Here is a 19,591-nt window from a genome sequence, read left to right as displayed (position 1 = left end):
TACTTTTAGCAAAACAAATATTAATTCTTAATGTTTACCGATATGATTTTCCTTTTCCCAAATGGATATATCAGCCGCAGCTTCATGTTTAATTAAACTAGCAGTCACACTACCTGTTAAACCACACCCTACTATCAAAATTTTTGAAATAATAGATTTTTCCATTGTTAATGAATTAAAAATTTAGTACATTTGCTTAATGATTAGTAAATAGAATATTTCAGAGTTGCAGTTGAAGTTCAGTATTTAAATATTGCACGTTGCCATATTTACGGAATGTTTTATTGTGTTGCCAATATTCTATCCAAAACATTTATTTAATTAACACATGCCAATATTTGTAAACAAAATATCAGATGACAATGACTTATTACATAAAGCTTTAATTCTATAGAGTACTTTTTATCTGCTTATTTTATCTAATTTATCTAAATCGGTAATGTAGTACTCATAATATTATAACTACTTTACATAATATTGGCAACAATCCTTTTTTGTTTTGTTTCGGCGTTCGTCTGTTTTCTTCAATGAGTCATTATCATTCTTCTTGGCGTAATTCTTGGCTAAATCGTGAACTGAAAAAACTCATATTTACAGGGTGCAAAATATGATCTTTATTAAGAAACATAAATATATACGATTGTGATGATTTTCCATTCTAATTTATTTTTTTATAAACTATAGAATGGGTGTTTGTATGACCCGGTGTTACACAGAATTTCGCCGCCTTAGGTAAAATAATTAAATTAATCTCAATATGCGTTATATTTTTTTAATCTGCATCAAGAATCAGTCATAAAAAGAAAGGTTATGCGAATTTTATAATTATATGATAGAATTTATAATCTATAATCATATTATAGCTTGTTCATTAGTTAAATTTTTTTAATAAAGTGTTTAATCGCTTTTTCTTTAAGTATATGTACAGTATATATAATTTAGTTATGTCATGTCTTTACAAGTAGAGCTATTTATGAAACATATGTAGAAAATTCTATCATGAAGCAAAAATTCCTGAAAATTTCATAATTACATGATAAATTGCAATTTCGAAATAGAATGTTATTTTGAAAATGTAGATTTTTTATGGAGGATTTACATTTCAGTAATTCTAAGTGTGAGATACACAGTATATAATTTAGTGATCTAATTTCTTCACAAATCTAATTATTTATAGAAAATTTTTCTTCTATGTATTTATTACTTGGTTTTTTTTTTATGGTGTTTTGCATATGTTAACAGTTTTGTTAAACCCTCATGAAATTTTGAAATAAATCACAGTTCGAATTAATGCATTTTTGTACGTCAACAGGAAAAACAGATTCCCTAATTGTCCTTCATCAATTGATGAAGGACAATTAGGGATCCTTTTCTAGTCATCATTATTGAGTAATATTCATATCTTTGCCATTAGAAAAAAAAAAAAAAAAAAGAATCACCGTACTTAAATACTGTAAAACAGTGACATATGACAACATGAATATGGTAAAACATGACATACTGTAATACAGTGACTATGACATATAAACAGTCACCGTAAAACAGTGACATAAAACAAAAATGTGTTGTATTGATATGTTATCAAGGTAAATGTGTATGAAATTTGAATAAATTAATTAAAAACCAAGTAGATAGTGCTGCTGAAGACAGAATTTGATCTGGTCCAAATCCCTGTGAATGAATTATCTGATTTTTAATTTGAATTAAGAAATGATGATGCAGAATCTCCTAGTAATTAAAAAAAAAAGTATTTATTTAAATGACACTTTTCCTGTATGTGGTGGGTGGCATTAATTTTAAGCAATAGAAGTACTTAAGTATAAAAAGAGAATAACAGAAGTATTTCATTTATGTATATAATTCCTTTTTATCTGAAATAAAGACTAATATTAGTCAAACTTTTAAAAATGCAAATTTTTAATGTTGGTGTGCATCTTATGTATTTATTATAAGTCTTAGTATTTTAATTTTTATTTTATTTTGTATGATTTGCCTTACATAATTTTATGTTTATATTTTATACCTTTCTTGTTAATATGTATATTTCCCCCCTCTGAAATTTTAATTACAGCATCTTTTTACAAAACTCCGGGTGACATGATTTATGTTTATTAGACAAGCACTTGACAAAATACTTTGAATATGTTAGTGAATTGCAAAGTACTTGAATAATTTTTCATTAAGCATTTTGATGCAAATCAATTCAGGTATATATATATTTTTATGCTGTCATGCTTATAAAAATATATTCAAACTTCTTTTGAAAAGTCTCATTTAACAAAAGCTATATGGTTTCTGAGTAATTGTTTTGACTAATTTTTATATTTAATTTGAAACTAAACTAAAAATTAATTCAAGTAAGAATAGTATTTTTTTTAAACATAATATGGTAAAATTTTACTGCTGTTACAGTGTGAATCACATACATTATTGTTCAAGCATTAGGTGTTCACTTTGTCATGTATTAGTTGCTTAGTATCAGATGTATGCTTTTGACCCTTCTGCAAAATTGGATACCTGGGAGTCCACTTTTCTGGTTGCATCTGGTATAATAAGCTGTAGCTACATGTAACATATTTATGGGTTACGTTATATATACAATTTTGAATAGCTTTTTTGTTATTCGTTTCTCTAGTTGCTGGCAAGGTAAATCTGGCTTGGAAGACAGAGACAGGTTGATAGATGTAAGTATTGTTGAAAAGTGTTCATTTATGCTTTTAGAGTTCCATATGGACATTCTTTATATTATCATTTAACCGTAGATAAAATATATTTTACTGTATGCTATCTTAACTCCAAAACATAGTTATACATTGACACATTGAAAATACTTGTCACATGCAAGGTTATAACTCTTATACAGTTAATCTTTGGATTATGATAACTTGGCGATTTTTTGGCGACCAACCCTGCTACAGCAACCTGCTAGTTTTTCTTCGACGCCATTTTGTTTTCACGAAGTTTAAAGGCATGTTTTTTTTTTTTACTCAACATTTTTTTCCAACAATCTGCTAGCCGAATTACACTTATGCTAGAACTTTTATGGAACAAAAGTGCTTAATCATGACAAAGATTAGATGTGAAATTGGGAGAAAGTGCAGAATCACCCACTGCTTGCCGCGTTTTTAAAAATTGCACATGCACGGTATCATCCATGTACATGTCGACCTATTTTCACTTAAAAAAACATCCCAGAATTGCACAAAAATGGCATTGCGCACACTCTTGACTTTATCCATGTACACTGCTAAAGTCCTAGCTAGTAACCTATCGCCTTACCAAAATGTCGCCAAACTACCTGTTACCATATTCCAAAGATTAGCCCTTTTATACAAGACGTTTTATATATTGACTTAATAAAAGATTTTTATCACCCACAAATATAAATCATATTGCAAGTAAAAAGACAGTTAATATTTTCAGAATCATCTGTACTGTGAATTGTTCCAAACATTGTGACTGATCTTTTTTCCAATCCAGATCTTTGAATTTTAATTTTTTTTTTTTTTTTTTTTTTTTTTTTTTTTGTTTTGAAGAAGGATAAGTTTCGCTGTTTAGAAAACCATTTTAAAATATTTATCTTTTGCTGTTAGAAAGAAAGCAGTGATATAGTTAGATATATTTGCATTAAATAAAGAAAGTAGTTGAGGTTAGATTTTATGGATTGAACTTACATGCCTTATAAAGTACTTATCTTTAAATGAGGTAGCCATATGGTCAAATGTAAATATTGTCACAAAACATTGCCCAAACAGTAATAGTAACTCCCACTGGTATGTTTGGACTATTTTAGTGGCTGTTAACACATTGACTTGTTCTTGTGTTATTTAAACAATGTCTTTCACTATGGATCATTCCTTTTCCTGAAAGAATTTAATGGCAGACTGTGCATGATTTGGTTATTGCAAAAATCACATAATTTATCTCAGTTTCTTTGTCAAAAAGTCAGCAGTGTGTTAAAATCTCAACTGGAAAATGTGTCCGAAGTGAAGTGTCACAGTGTTTGGTATTATTTAAAATATAAGGTATTGTCGCTGATGCACTTGTATACATTTTGGCTATTCTCCATTAATAAAGAAGTACCCTTCTTTTTTTCATGTAATTCATATGAAATATATGATTTATTTTTGTATCTGAGTAGTTATATGATCAAAAACTGCTTAGTTTCAATGGGAAATTTTTCCATATCTTTTTTTTTTAATTAATAAAATTTAATATATTGATCCTAATTATTAAATTATTATAAAATTTTCAAATGCCCTTTGTATCCTTGGCAACAGAAGGGTATTATTCCTTTAATTCAGCAGTACCCTCACTTCAAGAAAGTCAGTAGTTAATAACCAATTGTCAAGACTTAAAATCCTTCACTTTATTTTTAATAACAGAGAAGTGCAAAGTGAATCATATTAAAAGTATTTTATCTGTACTGTGAGTCATATAATTAATGTATTGGCTTTATATGCGCATTAAGATCATCAAATGTGGCGATATGTATTCTGCGCTGGTTTTTGGCGCAATTCCGTGCTGTGGGATGGTTTGGTGGACAATGCTGTTTGTATGGCAGCGAACGTTGAAACTTTTGACGTTGAAACTTAGAGGCGTTGTGGCAAGATTTCAGTTGTGTATTTCAGATTGTATACAAAGTAAATTTAGTATTAAAAGGTACGATGTTGTTGTTATTAATGAGTCCTTTGTTCATGGGTGTGTTTATGCATATAGAAGTGCATTTTTGGAATTTCTGTGGGAATCAGGACTTTTAAAACGGAGTTTGGTGTGTTCTAAATGTGGAGCTGATATAAGAACTTGGACGAAGATTGGTGTTTCTGATAGACTTGTGTGAGTTTACAGTCAAATGGGTACTGGTAAAGTATGTGGCTGTCAGCAGAATATAAGATTTGGATTGTGGTTTTCATGTATGTAGTACGTTAACTTTGGAGGAAGTTTTTATCGTTACTTTCAAAATTTTGAATCGCAGAAAGACATGTGATATAGCAAAATCGTGGCACTTTTGTTGACAGACGTTGTGTGACTGGCGAAATTTTATTCACGTATGTATTATGGTAAGTGCATTTTATTTTATTGTTTTTATTTTGTAGAATGTTATGTTCATTGTTTTTTTTTACTATGAATTTCTGTTGTTATTTGAATTATTTGTAATTTATTTTAGTTTATTTTGTTGGTTTGTGCACAATGCCTAGATTGTGCAATTCATAGATTTTTTTTTTTTTTTTTTAAGTTTAAACAGAATGCTGTGTACATGGTATTCTTTGAAATTTATTGTTATGTTAATTTATTAAATTGTGTGTTCAATACAAAAACCACGTTTTTGGAGACATTTTAGGCTTAAAGTTTAAAATGTACACAAAAAATTTAGATAGTAATATGGCACCGTGGAGTTTTTTGGTAAGAAAATTGACAACCTGAGGGTGCATATAAGAGTAGTTCCAATGTATTTAATAAGACTATAATATGACATGGCCATAGGGTCAACTTGATTTCATTTGGAAATGGGGGGAGAAGAAGTGTATAAAATCCGGAAATGGAGAAAAACATTTAAATTTAGCATTAAAATTGTTATCAGCATATTTTTTTGGCTCAAGGTAAATAGTTGAAAAATCAGCATGAAACTTTTTTTTTTTTTTTTTTTTTTTTTGCTTAAATAACAAATTTCTATTTTTTAAATAAAAGTTCTGGTTTTGAAATGTTGTAGAAATGCAACATTAGCTCAGTTCCTTGTACAGATTCATGTTTTATTATGTGAATCATTTCACATGAATTAAAACTTCATGCACTGTATGTGGTTCTCTGACTGCTGCAACATATATACATTTTTCTTTTATTTTTAGGATTTTTTTAATATGTGTAATTTATCAGTTTTAGTTGCATTCAGAATGTGCATTTGTATATTAGGAGATTATGCGTATCTTCTTACTGTAATGTGAGTTTCCCATGTGAGTACACATATCATACATTTTCAGAGCTATCAACAAAGACAATGCATAATACAAAACATAAATAAATAATACAAAAACATTTGTCTCTTGGAATGGCCTCATTATTATCGACATATGCTACTCTTACCTCATATACATTCGAGTGCATTCTTGGTTGACATGTGACGTGGATGATAGATGGATGATTCTATATGTAACATGCCACCAGATTTAAGTAGGGTTTGTTCAAAATTTGACACACAGAGCTAAAAAGGTTTTTCATCACCTGATATGTGGTTCCAAAAGTAATATTGTAGTAAAAATTTAAATCTTGGAATTAGAAGATGACACAGACTCATCTATCTTTGGTTATTATCTTTGGATACTTCTGGAACTCCACTCTTATCAGCTTCTTTGAAAATCAGGAGAGCTGGAGGTGGACATATGCAGCTATTATCAATTATGGTTCCCCATCAACGTATCTGGTGGACATGTCACTGCCATAGCTGACCGTCTACATTTATAGTGTTATGTAGCTGTCCATTTTTGGATTGGATGGTTCCAGATCTCCATCTTCTGTCACCTTGGCGATAATTTTTTACTGCCACTTTAGCACCAATTCTAAATCCCCAGTCTGCAAACTCGTAGATTCCTTTTCTAACTCTATCTTCCACACTCTTTTCGAGATCTGGTCTCAATATGTCAATTCTTGTTTGAATTTCTCTCTTCAACATCAAAATTGCTGGTCTCTGTAGAGTAGAAAATTTCAGAGCCTTTCTGTATTGCATTAAAAATGTACTAAGTTTTTGTCACAAAGTTCCCGGATAATTTTGCATGGTTCTTAAGGATTGTTAATTGATTTACTGTAAACGTACATTGTCCAGCCTGCCCATTACTAGATGGTTTAAATGGTGCTAGATTCCGTTACTCTGTAGAAATTATCTTAAACTCAGGTGAAGCAAATTGCGGCCCGTTATCACTCACTAACAATATTGATAATCCGAATCGTGCAAAAGAGTCCTGTAAACATTCTATTATTTTGAAAGATGAGCCTGATTTCTTTGGATAGGCTTCTAGCCATTTTGAGTGAGCATCAATGATTATCAAAAACATATACTCAAAAGTAGGTCTTGCATAATCAATGTGAATATGTTTCTTTGGAGTACTCAGGTACTTCCAATGATGAATCTTTACTTTCCGTGGATCTGTTTTATGTTTTGCACATTCAAAAGTGTTTTGGGAAGTATTTTCGATATCATTATCTATACCATTTTAAAACAAGTAAGATCTAGCAATTGCTTTCATCTTTACAGTCCCTAGATGTCTGTGGTACAAAAGGGGGAGAGATTTGGTGTATCTCTTCCAAAACATTCTCATGGTATTGTTTTGGAATGCAAACGCGTTGGCCATATATTACACAGCCATCTTGGAGACAGTACCCCATCTCCTTTCCATTCAGTTCACCGCCACTTTGATGTATTCATAGCGGAGGACCGAGTTCTGCATCAGTTTAAGTTTCTTTAGCCAAATCTTTGGCAGTGACGGAAGAGTTTAACTCTTCTGTAACTGAAAAATAGTTGAATAAGCTGAATAGACAGTTGGCCTGAGTTTGTCGGTAATTGGGATAGAACGTGAGCATTACCATTCTCGTCTGTTTTACGGTAAATAATGACGAATTGGAATGACTGTGAGACCAAGATACAGTGCAAGAGTCTTGTTGCTGCCAAATTCAGCATGTCTTTGTTTGAGCCGAAAATTGCAACTACAGTTTTATGATCTATAAACATAAATTTCCTGCATTTTAATTAGAGAAAAAAATATTTCCCCAGATGATTGGCAAGGCTTCTTTATCAGTTTGAGAATACTTTTTCTCCATTTCAGTGAGTGTTCTAGAATCATATGCAATTGACCTTTCCATTCCATCAGGAAGTTTGCAAGAAAGCACCACATCTAATCCCACTGTTGATGCATCAATTGCCAACGTTAAAAGCAATTTCAGATCATAATGCATCAAAACTTTTCATGAACACAGTTCTATTTTAATGTTTAGAAAATCCTCTTGATTGTCCCTCATCCAAACTTATTTTGAGTCTTTCTTAGTTAAATGGTATAAGGGATTTGTGATTGTCGCTAAATTTGGGCAAAATGTCCTATAAAAATTAACTAATCCCAAAAAACTTCGAATTTCTTGGACATTTTTGAGTCTTAGAGCTTTAGTAATTGCTGATATTTTTTCATCGGCGTTATGTAAACCATTAGTATCAATTTTATGACCCCAAAATTGTACCTTATTCTGAAAAAATTTACTTTTCTCCAAATTTAATTTTAATCAGCGAGTTTTACATTTCTCAGAGAAATTTTTAAAAATATTTAGATGAGCATCATCATCAGACCCTGTTAATGGCGTATCATACATGTAGACTTTACACCCTTCCATTCCTTGGGATAGTCCATCAATGTAACATTGCCTGATTGCCGAGGCTGCATTTAGCCGGAACATTAATCTCTTATATAATCCCTTCTGTGTGTTTATTGTTAAATATTTTTTAGTTTCGGGGTGCACTTTCATTTGTAAATAAGCATGCTTAAAATAAATTTTTGAAAAATGCTTTCATCCCACTCAAACATGAAAATATTTCCTTGCTAGTTGGCAGAGGGTGTTGATGCATAATGATATTTGGGTTTATTGTCAATGAGTCATCGTCACGCGGTCATATGGAGCTATTCGGCTAAACAACTGGTACTACCGGATTTGCCCATTTTGATATTTCAACCTTTTCGATTATACTCTCCTTTTCCAAGCGATCAATTTCTTCACCTATTTGGCCTTTTAATGTAAATGATACTTGTCTAGCTTTACAAAATTTTGGTAAAACATTAGGTTTTACTTTAAGTTTAACCTCTTAATTTTTATCTCCCCTAATTTTGTATCAAAAATCTCTTTATATTGCTTTAATAATTTATTCAAACTACTCTTTTGAGCAACAGAAATTGCCTTTATAAAGGTCTAATCTAAATTTATCTCTGAAAGCCATTTGTGACCAAATATTGTATCAAGGTTTTCTTTAACAATATAAAGATTTAAGTTTTATTTTGACCCTTATATTCTACATTAACTATAGTTTTTCTTCGTTTTATGTTTTAAATATTAGACTTGTATTATGAATTTTCTTTTTCGAAATTTGCCGTAAATTTTTTAAACTCATTGCCAATACTGCACTTCTTGTGTCCAGTTCTATAGCTACCAGTTCTCCTTCTGTGTTCACTTGGACCATTATGGGCGGTTTTCCTATTTTTCACCTGATAGGAATTTATACTGTTTATGGGAACTGTGTTTTCGTTTCTTACATCTAGTTGTTTTTGTTTTGCTTTATTTCTTTCAGCATTGTTAGCATTAAAGCATGCTCTTTCAATGTGCCTAATTTTCTTATGAAATCTGCAGATACTTTTTTTTTTTTTTTTTTTAATTTACAAGAATTTCTATCATATTTTGTTTTGGAGTGACAAATTTAGATTTAGCTTTATCTCTGGCACTAAACTCCTAAATTCCTACTGGTTTCCCAATTACTTCATTTGCACTTTTAATGCTTTTCCTGTTGCCAAAGCTATTTTTAAAGTGTCATCTAAACTAATATTATCCTGCTCAAAAATTCTATCCAGAATAGCTCTTTCTCTTAGCTCACTAACAAACATATCCCACAACATATTTAGCATGTTCTGATCATAAGGCAAGTGATCGTAACTCTGCCGTCTGTAACACACTAATTGTTTCCCCCTTCATGCTGTTTTCGATTTTAAAATATATGCCTGCTAGTACTTATAATTAACTTTGGATTTAAATGAATTCTCAGTGTTGTTTTTAACACATCATAATCTTTATCAAAAGGATTATAAGGAGCCAGCAAGTTTTTTAAAAGACTGTAAATTTTTCGGACAAACTAGGAATCAATAGTTTCTCACATTTATCACGTGAAACATTTTGTATATCTAAATAACTTTTGAATCTTTCTAAAAATGAATCAAATTGTTCCTCATGTTTGTTATATTTTTCGAACTGAACAGAAAATTTCGAATTATCTATTTATGGAGTATTAGCTGAAGTAAGTTTCTCCATGAGAGCTTTATTCTGCTCTGTAAGCTCAGTTACAAGCTACTGCATGCTTGATTCCTCTAAAAAAAGTAATTATAAAAGCTTTACCTTGAGCTGTCTTTGGGCAATCCCCTAACCCAAAACTACTGATCCGATAGCTGTATAAAGCATTTCACGACAGCACTTCTTTTCATTATTTTGAAATCCACAGTCCTCATCACCAGCATTATTGTGTCTTTAGTGGGTATTTATAGCACAAGATACTGCATTTAGTTTACATGACACTTTATACAAAACACATCATCACTCGCTTACACATATACAACTCCAATGACTGGCATTCACAGTCTCATTTCTGGTTTCAATCACTTCGTGCTGTTGGCGATACTGAGTGCTGCTTGGAGAGTGCGAGCTCTGAGTTTGATTGCGATTAAGTTCTCAATACACCACAACCATCACCATTTAATTTTAATTTTATTTTTAATCTGTAAACAGCAACACAATTAAATTTCAACAGTGTTCATGTTCTTGTCAAAAATATGCTGTCATTTATGGTTGTATAATGGTGTAAGTTTTTCGCAATTCTGAAAGGCGAAGTAGAAAATTGAAATTTGTTTTTTTGCTGCCTACTTTTTAGAGTAACTATATATTCAAAAAGATTTTCATTGATTATCTGCCAAATCTTTTCAATTAATGAAAAGTTGCCAATTCTTGTCAATAAATCTTTCTATTCATTCTTTGTTGTGGTAGTATTTTTCTTTTCCTGGCTCATTTGAAGGTGACAAAGTAAATGAAGACTATCTGCATAAATGGAGAATGGCTTTATAGAAGATACTCTGAGGCAACTGGCTTATATGTGTTACTGAGAGAAACATTAAAAAAGCTGAAATTAATTATCAGTTTTCAATGGAAGATTTGACCTCTGGAGTGCTTTATGCTAGTAGTACTAATTGAGAATGATGTTAAAAATTTTTCTTTTACTCTATAAGCTCTTCACTCATTTTGATTATTTTTTAATTGAGGAATTTTTTTCACCTTGTAATTGTTTTGTGTGTATTAGCCTCTCAGCTATATTTTAATGTAACACTATACACTGCACTGTATTTATCATCGAGAATTCTTCATTTCAAAAGGACATGAAAACTGCCCTTTTTATCTGTAACAATATTTACTTCTGATACAAGAATAACAATACAAAGGGTCTCAAAACTCCATGTATGAGATCTGAGGTGAGATAGAGAACATCGATATGCACGATATTCACATAGAAAGAGAACTGGAAGTAGCACTTCTGGTTGACATCTGGGACTTTCTAATTTATATATTGTCAGTTTCTTTCTCCAGTGGCCAAGCAGTAAAGTCGCTGAACATTGATAATTCAGTTCAGGATTAGAAGCCTGTCAAATGGGCTAGTTGCGTGGCCGTTTTTGTGGTTTTCCCCATGTGTAACATGTATAAGAGCCAGTTTTCCTTAGAAGTCAAATAGGATCTTTATCATTTTAATTCTTTATTGGTTAGTATGATATTTTCGAATTTCCCAGATTTTTTTTATTCAAAATTTCTTTTTTATACTCTTTTTAGGAGTGTGAATGTTCACATGAAATATTTTTAGATTTTTGCAAGTAGAAAGTTTCCCCATTGAGTATTTTCAAGAATAAATTGCAAATTGAAAATTAGAAATCTGTGCATAATTTTTTAAACTCGCAATCATATATACTATTAATATTCATGATGTAATATATCTCAATGATTTTTATAATTGTTATTTTTATTCAGAGAAATATCTAAAATTTGATTAGATTTTTTTTTTTTTTTTTTTTCTTTTCTCTTTTCAGTTTGACATGTTCCTTGATGAGGTAAGTCTTAAAACTTATGAAACATTGTGTGATAGTTAAAAGGAATTATTTCATGTGGTAATTTCTTTTTCATGCATTGAATTAAAGTAACTTTATATTGGACCTTGAAAAGAATTTTATTACAGTTATTTAACATGTTTTTATTTTTATTTTTTTTTTTTTTTTCTATAACAAAAATAGTATCTTTAGAATAAACAGCATGCATAGTATTAAATTGGTTAATAATAAAAGTAATCAAATTTATTAACAAAAATAGTGTCTTTAGAATAAACAGCATGCATAGTATTAAATTGGTTAATAATAAAAGTAATCAAATTTATTATGCTAAATTATGTTGAAATTACTTTTGATACAGTGAAGTGAAGCTTTTGCTGATTGACTTGTTTACTCTCATCCAAAATCCCCAAATGAATGATCTTTTTGTTGCAGCTTTGCCTAGGGTTGCCCTACTTTTTGTTATATAAAAATAAATTGAATTATAACTTCATCAATATTTAGGAGAATGGGAAAAATGAGCATTCACAATGCAGCAGTGATCAACATTACTACAACTCTATAACTGAAGTTCAGAGCTTAAAGTTAGCAGATTGCCCAAAAACATAGATTTAATGTTCTGAGAAAATTTAATGTTCTGAGAGGCGAACACAAGCTAATAAAGAAAAGGAAATCACATTAATCATTGCATCTCCTGACATTCGGAGGTATAAAATCCCTTTTCAATGATTAATCTCTAGTAAAGCAAAATAACATACCTTAAGATGCATAAAAACAATAAATCAACATATAATATGAAATTACACTTTTAACATAATCCAAGGTTTTGCCTAAAAGCTTTTAGTTTCTTTGGGCCTAATGGCTTTGTTAAAATGTCAGCAGTCATTTCATCAGTGCACAGTTAGTAATTTTTACTTTTAATAAGATCCTTAACAAAATGGTATTTAGTGTCTATATGTTTGGTTCTTCCACTGTCTCGTTCGTTGTTTAACATCTTGATACAACTTTGGTTGTCCTCATAAAAAATGCAAATGGTAATCGTTTCATGGAAATCCTATCAAAAGTCTTTTGAGCCAAACTGCCTCCTTTGTTGCCTCTGCAAGTGCTATAAATTCTGCTTCAGTTGACAGCAAAGTCACCCACGGTTGTTTTCTGCAGTTCCATGTAAATACATTGCCTTGATATTCAAAGAAATATCAGTTAATATAAGTTAGATTTCCTATCGGTAGGGTCATTTCGCCAATCTGCATCCACATAACATAACAACAAATTGTTTTCCTTCTCATTTATATTTCCCAGACGCAGTTTAAGATCTTTGATTAACTTCAAATATCTGAAGAGCCTTTTGACTTCGATCCAATTGGCTTCCATTGGTTTTGACACCTTTCGGGCTAAGATGAAAACAGCAGCTGCTATGTCTGGTCTAGTATTGACTGCTAGGTACAGTAAGGATCCTATTGCACTTTTATAGTCCTCAACTTTACTGTACGCTTTTGAATCTTTCCTTTGCTTATAATATCCTGGATCAATAGGAAACGTAGATTTTTTACAATCGTTCATGTGATAATGTTTTAATCACTGTATCTCCTGACATTTGGAGGAATAAAATATACAACACTTTTTGTGGTTCCATGCAAGATAGTTGTATTTTCTTTTAGTAAAATATTATGTTGTAATATTCTTAGACAAAATAGATACATAGAATGTATGCATCATCCCTTTTCATGATGAAGCATTAGAAAAGGGTACATATTGTATTGGTTTTTCATTCTGGAAGTTAGCAACAAGAATTTAGAAAGTATATATAAAACACTCTAATACTACATTATATGTAAACACTCCAATAATGAATATAAACTCATACAATGAACATAAAGCATAATTATAGAATCAAAATAATACATTGTTATTAAAATATATTTAAAAGCATCTAAACTGTACAATAGAATGGGACAAAGGTATAATTATTATCAAAACTTTTCACAAAATTGGCCTTAAACTCGAAAAAGCCATTGAAATTCAACAATGTCATGTTGTAATAAAGAACTTCATTTCAATCTTCTGTATATCTATATGCCTGTTATAACAATGCAACAGTCTTACACGAAACTGCCAAAATATTGCTTCTGAATGTGGAAACCACCATAAAATAAGATGAGCACAAAATGTTCATTCATTTAAAATCTGACTATTGAAGTGCACAGATTATCTGGGAAAGCTTTTCTTACTGGACTTTCAACACAGCTTAGTACATGAATCAGAATTATTTATTACTTTTATTTAATAGAAATCAGCAATTGTCCAATGGCTGTAATTGCCCTTTTTATTGCAAGATTTTTGTAATTTTAAATTAAGATTGATTGCCTTCAGAGCCATCATAAAATATTCCAAAACCATGCTGATAGCTTATTTCTTTAAGAACAAAAAATGATCAATAGAAATTGAAAAGCATTAGCAAGTTTTCTGACATTTTCATCAACATAAATCATTTTAGTAGAATATTATGTTGTAATATTTTTTTAAAAAATATGTGATTATGAAAATTTTAAAATATATTTTTGATGTGCAAATAGGATAAATTAATGATGAATGAACCAGCCCTTCTCTATACTAAATGCTATAAATTACTTTAAGAAATAGTGATATGATTTTTTTTATAATAATGAGATTTTATTTTTTGAATGTGAATGAACCTACTTTTATCCTTGTGCTATTAAGAAAAATAATTTGTTAATGAAAAAATTTATTTAAAAAAAAGATTTTTTTCATTAGCAGGATAAGAGCAACGGGCACAAAAAAAAAAAAAAAAAAAAAAAAAAAAAAAGTCTGCCATTTTATTTATTGCTATTTGTTTATTGAAATAATTAACTTGAGATGCATTTTATCTATTTAGAAAATGTTACCATAAATGAGTTTATGATGAAAACAGGTTTTTTTTTTTTTTTTTTTTTTTTTTTTTTTATGGGCAGTATCAAATGGCAGATATATCTTTCTAGGCAGAATTGATTTTCATATCATATTGCCCTTTAACAGCAAAAGTCCAAAATTTTATAGCAATATCCAAAATAATGGGGAATTAACTATTTTATGTGTACTATTATTTTCACTAATTGTTTATTTTCAGTTGTTGACTTATTTTGTATAAATTCTTGTTTATTTTTTTCAGCAACCTGCATCACGACCTCTCAGGTAAGATGAATTAATTGCCAGAAAAATAGATATCATTTTGTAGTATTTTCATTCCTAAGTATAGTCATCATTCATAAAACTGAAGTAAGAAAAACACTGAAATTAAAAGAGTGACATAAAAATAGTAGATACAGGTCCTTAGAAGTCCTTAGGTTTTTTGGAATTGATTTTTGGTCCTTAAAAGTCTTTAATTTCAAACAAATTCAGCAGGAGGTCCTTAATTTTAATCATCCAAAATTTCTGTCTGTTTTTACGACTGCCGTTTTGAATGTGAATTAGCATTTTGGACAAATAATTTTGGTGATGCATTGACAAATATATTTATCTTTTGAAGTGATAAAGTTCATGGATTATAATTTGTTCCAATTTAATTTAAATATAAATGGTGAGATTCTTAAATTTCTGAGCAAAAAGTGAAACATAAGCATTTCAAAATTATTTCATTTTTTCTAATGAAGAGTTCTTAAACAACTCTTTGTGATTGGGAATATCAATTCTTTATTCAACTGTTCAAATTTGGCAACTTACCTTTATTTTGGCAATTTTAAGATCAGTTTCTATGGAAAATATTTAATTCGGCAGTCTTTAAATTTTCGACGATATTTTTTTAAATATTATAACATTGATCGATTTCATTAAAATAATGCTAATATATTGAAATTGTATTCAAGAAATAACATTAAAATGAAACATTCTTATTTTTTGCTATCAAATAAAGTGACATTACTTTCGATTTTGGCGACTTATTATACAATATTTTGAATCTGAAAAATAAGCAAGGTAATAAATGTTTTCTGCTTTAGCACAATTTATGAAACTTTTCTTAGCAAAAGCAAAATAGATCAGTAATTAATTAAAATTCTTTTGTTTTAATTTTTTCATGGTGAGAGTTTTCCTCATGTAGTTGTCTCAATATGCGTCAGCTTTCTTTATAAAAATAATTTTATACTTTTTTTTTTTTTTTTTTTTTTCAAAATATTTCTGCTTATTTGCTGTTACAGAATTGGTAGGGGTGATTTTTCTTTAGGATTTTAGATATTGCAACCTGGAAGTTTTAGAAGGATTTGAAGGCAAGATTTACAGACCCACGAATCTAGAAGATTCCAGAAAAATGCCTTCATGGTATTAACATGTAATGGATGCATTTTACAGAAAGTTTGTGATGAACTTTTACTTTTTGGAGGATTTTCTGAACAACAATGAAAACATAATATTTAAATGTTTTACTTCTCTTACTAGAAGTCTTTTTCTTAATATGTTTATCTTCCCATTGTTTTCTCTACTTTTCACTAGACACAAACATGGAAAATATCAAAAATGCTTCTAATCTCATCACATGGACAGGCATTTATAGAAAGGAGTTTTTCTATAAATGCCTTCTATTAATAAAGAAATTGAAAACTGACAATTTAAAGGATTTGTCTTGTATGTCTCAATGCATTGTCAGTGGCATAGCTAGAGTGCAGAAAAGGGGGACATAGGTCCTCAGGTGCAGCATCAGTGTGGTGCCAAATTGATGTTACAGAATTTTAGTTTCATTGTTGGCATACAGAAGGGAGGTGCAAAATCTTCAGTTGTCCCTGGGTGCTGAAAACCCTAGCTACACCTTTGTCTATTTTCCCACTTAATGCAATCTATGTGGATCCTAAATTCTAAAATTTTGCCATTTCAAGATTTTGTTGCTCGGTGTGTCACTAAATTCTAAACATTCTGCTACACCGGCTCTGTAACCAGCCCTTACCATATATCATTTCATATTTATTCTGAATGTTCGTATTACTAAGAAATAAAATTAGCACCTTTTCCTATACAATCTACATGCATTTAATTTTTTTAGAATAACAGAAATATTTAATTAAATCCAAAAATTTTAAAATCAAGAGAAAACTTATTAAAGAAACTGAATACATAAAGATAAAGAAAATTATTGTTCAAAGATATGTACAGTTATTATTATGCAAATTAAGCAGTTGTTTACAATTTCAGCCTTTACTATAATTTTCCCTTTCCGTTTCTTCACCAGAATGAAAATCACTTAGTTTTTAAACTAAGGTTTTGGGGTTGTAAGACAGAATTTGTTTCTGGCCTCCTCTTGCACCCTGCATTGGTTCCTACCAGCTCTGGTAATTTGTAATTATTTGTCTTTACGTTATCGCTGCCGATATTTGAATTTGTTACACAATAACTATATTACGACAAATTACGAGTTTGTTACAATGTGTTACTGTAGTCTTAATCTTTACTGTGGTCACAAGATACAGCACAAAAGTGTAAAAACAATGTGAAACTTAATTCTTTGCATCTAGTGAGACTTAATACAAACAGGGTTTAAGAATAATTTGAACTTCTAGTGTCAAAGTAGATTGATGCAATTGAAGACCATTTCTATTTTGTTGCTGTTATGACAAAGTTGAACAGATGATGACTTAAATATCCATTATAAAGCATCAATTATCAGTATTTTAGATGAGACATACTTTTTGAGTGATCTTTGTAGGTCACTAGTTCTTAATCTTCATTGCTGCATTCTCTTCTTTTCACTTAATGACAGTTATCTCTCTAATTTTTAATAGTGCTTTTCAAATGATATGGAAAGTTTATTATTATTATTATTTTAATGTCCTATAGAAGAACACATAAAGTAACTTTTTCAGGTCTTTTGGGTCATGTGTTTCAAACGACTTCTTTCTATGGAACCTTTAGTCTGACAGACAGTCCTCCCCTTAGGGAAAAGGACTTTCTACCATATGAGAACCCTTGACATAGGTTAAGGGTCCCTAATCTTTTTATATGCCTTAATATATTTAGAATGTTTTGGTAATATCATGGCCACTGCCTTTTTTGAGACACGTTTACAGTTCATTGTAATGAATAATTCTAACATATATGTACAAAATTCATTATTTCTGGTAATATAAATTAACTGAAAGATAATAAAAACTAAATTAAAACAAAAACTGAAAGCTTTCAGATTTTATATTATGCCCAAAGGGGAGTTCTTTTAATGTTTTGTGTGTTACCTTTATTTATTAAATAACAGGTTTTTCATGCTTAAACCATAAAATTCCATTCAACAGCAATATTGCAAAATGATTTAAAAAGAGAATACCTTTAGAATTTCCGATACACAGTCTCGTGCGCTGGAGATAAAATTGTTTTTTTCCTCCGTTCAGTGTTGCCATTGCTCGCTTTGAAATCCTTGAGTTTCTTAATCAAAAACTCATAAGTGCTTTACAAAATATGAAATAGATAATAAAACAAATTCCAAATTCGTGCTTCCAGATGCCCGTATTCAAGTGAAGATGAAAGAATTTTTCATCATTTTAGAAATGAAAAATCAAATTTTGTTTTTTCTATCCTGACATGAATAAATTTTGCAATTCATTCATTCATTTTACTTAAATAATTAAAGATGATTATTATTAAAATAATTTGCAGTAACTAGCACACAGATAAATATCTTAAGAAAGGCGTGTTAGCACCATAGCACAGTTGGTCGTCAGATTAGACATCACTCATGCAGTATAAAGTTAGTCACAGAAGTTGGACAAGAATCTTTTATTATATGTCTCATAAAAAGCTAATGCTTTTGATCTTGTAAGAATCTCAGCCACACATGTCTGCCTGCAATGTGTTCTGATCGCATCTCTTCATATATGCTTTTTTTAATATTAAAAACATATGAGCCAGTTTTCGGATTGGATATCCCATGCTTAAGAAGCTGCCCCAAAATTATAACACATAGTTATTTCCTTAGCTTGTTATATGATTAGGCCATTTATTTATTTCTATCATATTAACTACTGTATATATTTATGGTTTATCTAATGATACATATTGTATTCAAATAGTCCTTCGTAACTTTAAAAAGTGTTCCATTTTTAGGATGTTTCTCTTTGAGGTCACAATTCATAACTGGGTTAGCAAGCAGTTTTTGGTGGGTTAAAAAATTTTTTAAAATGCTTTTTTTTTCTTAGTATAAGGTTATGTATATCTTACTCAAAGGGTTAAGGCTCTCTCTCTCTTTTTCCTTATTTTTTTAAAGGTAGCATCTATTTAGATGTGGGCCACTATTCATCTCAATATATGAAGGTTTATCACAATAAATCTTGATGTTGCAGTTGGCTGTGATAAATCACAAATATGTGTTGGAGGTTCATGAGCTTAAAAAATGTTGGGGAACATTGTTTAAAATCGTGTATATGTAAAATACATATTATTTATAAAATAAATGTGTTTCTGCTGGTATAAAATCCATTTATACTGATAAATAGCAAAATTCAATTTTATCTTTTTGTTTATATAAATTAGTATGGGAAGAAATGCTTCAGAATTATGCTTTAACACATTGACTGCCACGGCACTTTTCGGATTCCAGTCCGATAATCCAAATTGATTTAATCATATTATATTATTAAAAAATACTAGTTATGATTCGTAACAATCATAAAAAAGTTTACAGGATATTTTTTCCCCTTTTTTGTAGAAGAAAGTTTTCTACAAATTACCTTGTTGTCGGCTTCTGTTAG

General features: G+C 30.0%; 2 protein-coding genes across 8 annotated transcripts in view; one reads left to right on the top strand and one right to left on the bottom strand.

Moving 5' to 3' along the window:
* LOC118198382 (renalase-like) overlaps positions 1-271 on the bottom strand; it is a 65,999-nt gene extending 65,728 nt beyond the window's left edge. Inside the window, exon 1 of one of the 3 annotated variants that reach the window (XM_035370046.2) lies at positions 39-271. In XM_035370046.2, coding sequence (XP_035225937.1) covers positions 39-165 — 127 coding nt within the window. In that variant the 5' untranslated portion in view covers positions 166-271. The remainder of the gene's footprint in view (positions 1-38) is intronic. The other 2 variants (XM_035370045.2, XM_085821961.1) reach the window with 2 other exon arrangements.
* Positions 272-494: 223 nt separating this feature from the next.
* Positions 495-19,591, top strand: part of LOC118198381 (uncharacterized) — a 92,646-nt gene continuing 73,549 nt past the window's right edge. For 4 of the 5 annotated variants that reach the window (XM_085821957.1, XM_085821958.1, XM_085821959.1 and 1 more), the window contains exons 1-4: positions 495-732; positions 2,636-2,684; positions 11,859-11,879; positions 15,040-15,062. In XM_085821957.1, coding sequence (XP_085678083.1) covers positions 686-732; positions 2,636-2,684; positions 11,859-11,879; positions 15,040-15,062 — 140 coding nt within the window. In that variant the 5' untranslated portion in view covers positions 495-685. Of the gene's footprint in view, positions 733-2,632; positions 2,685-11,858; positions 11,880-15,039; positions 15,063-19,591 lie in introns of those variants that run through there. The other variant, XM_085821960.1, reaches the window with a different exon arrangement.

Source organism: Stegodyphus dumicola, chromosome 8 (assembly GCF_044657685.1).
Source record: "Stegodyphus dumicola isolate Sdum_Otavi_A_Nest chromosome 8, ASM4465768v1".
Taxonomy (NCBI): domain Eukaryota; kingdom Metazoa; phylum Arthropoda; class Arachnida; order Araneae; family Eresidae; genus Stegodyphus; species Stegodyphus dumicola.
Note: the sequence above shows the minus strand (reverse complement) of the source record. Positions and strands in the feature narration are given on the sequence as shown.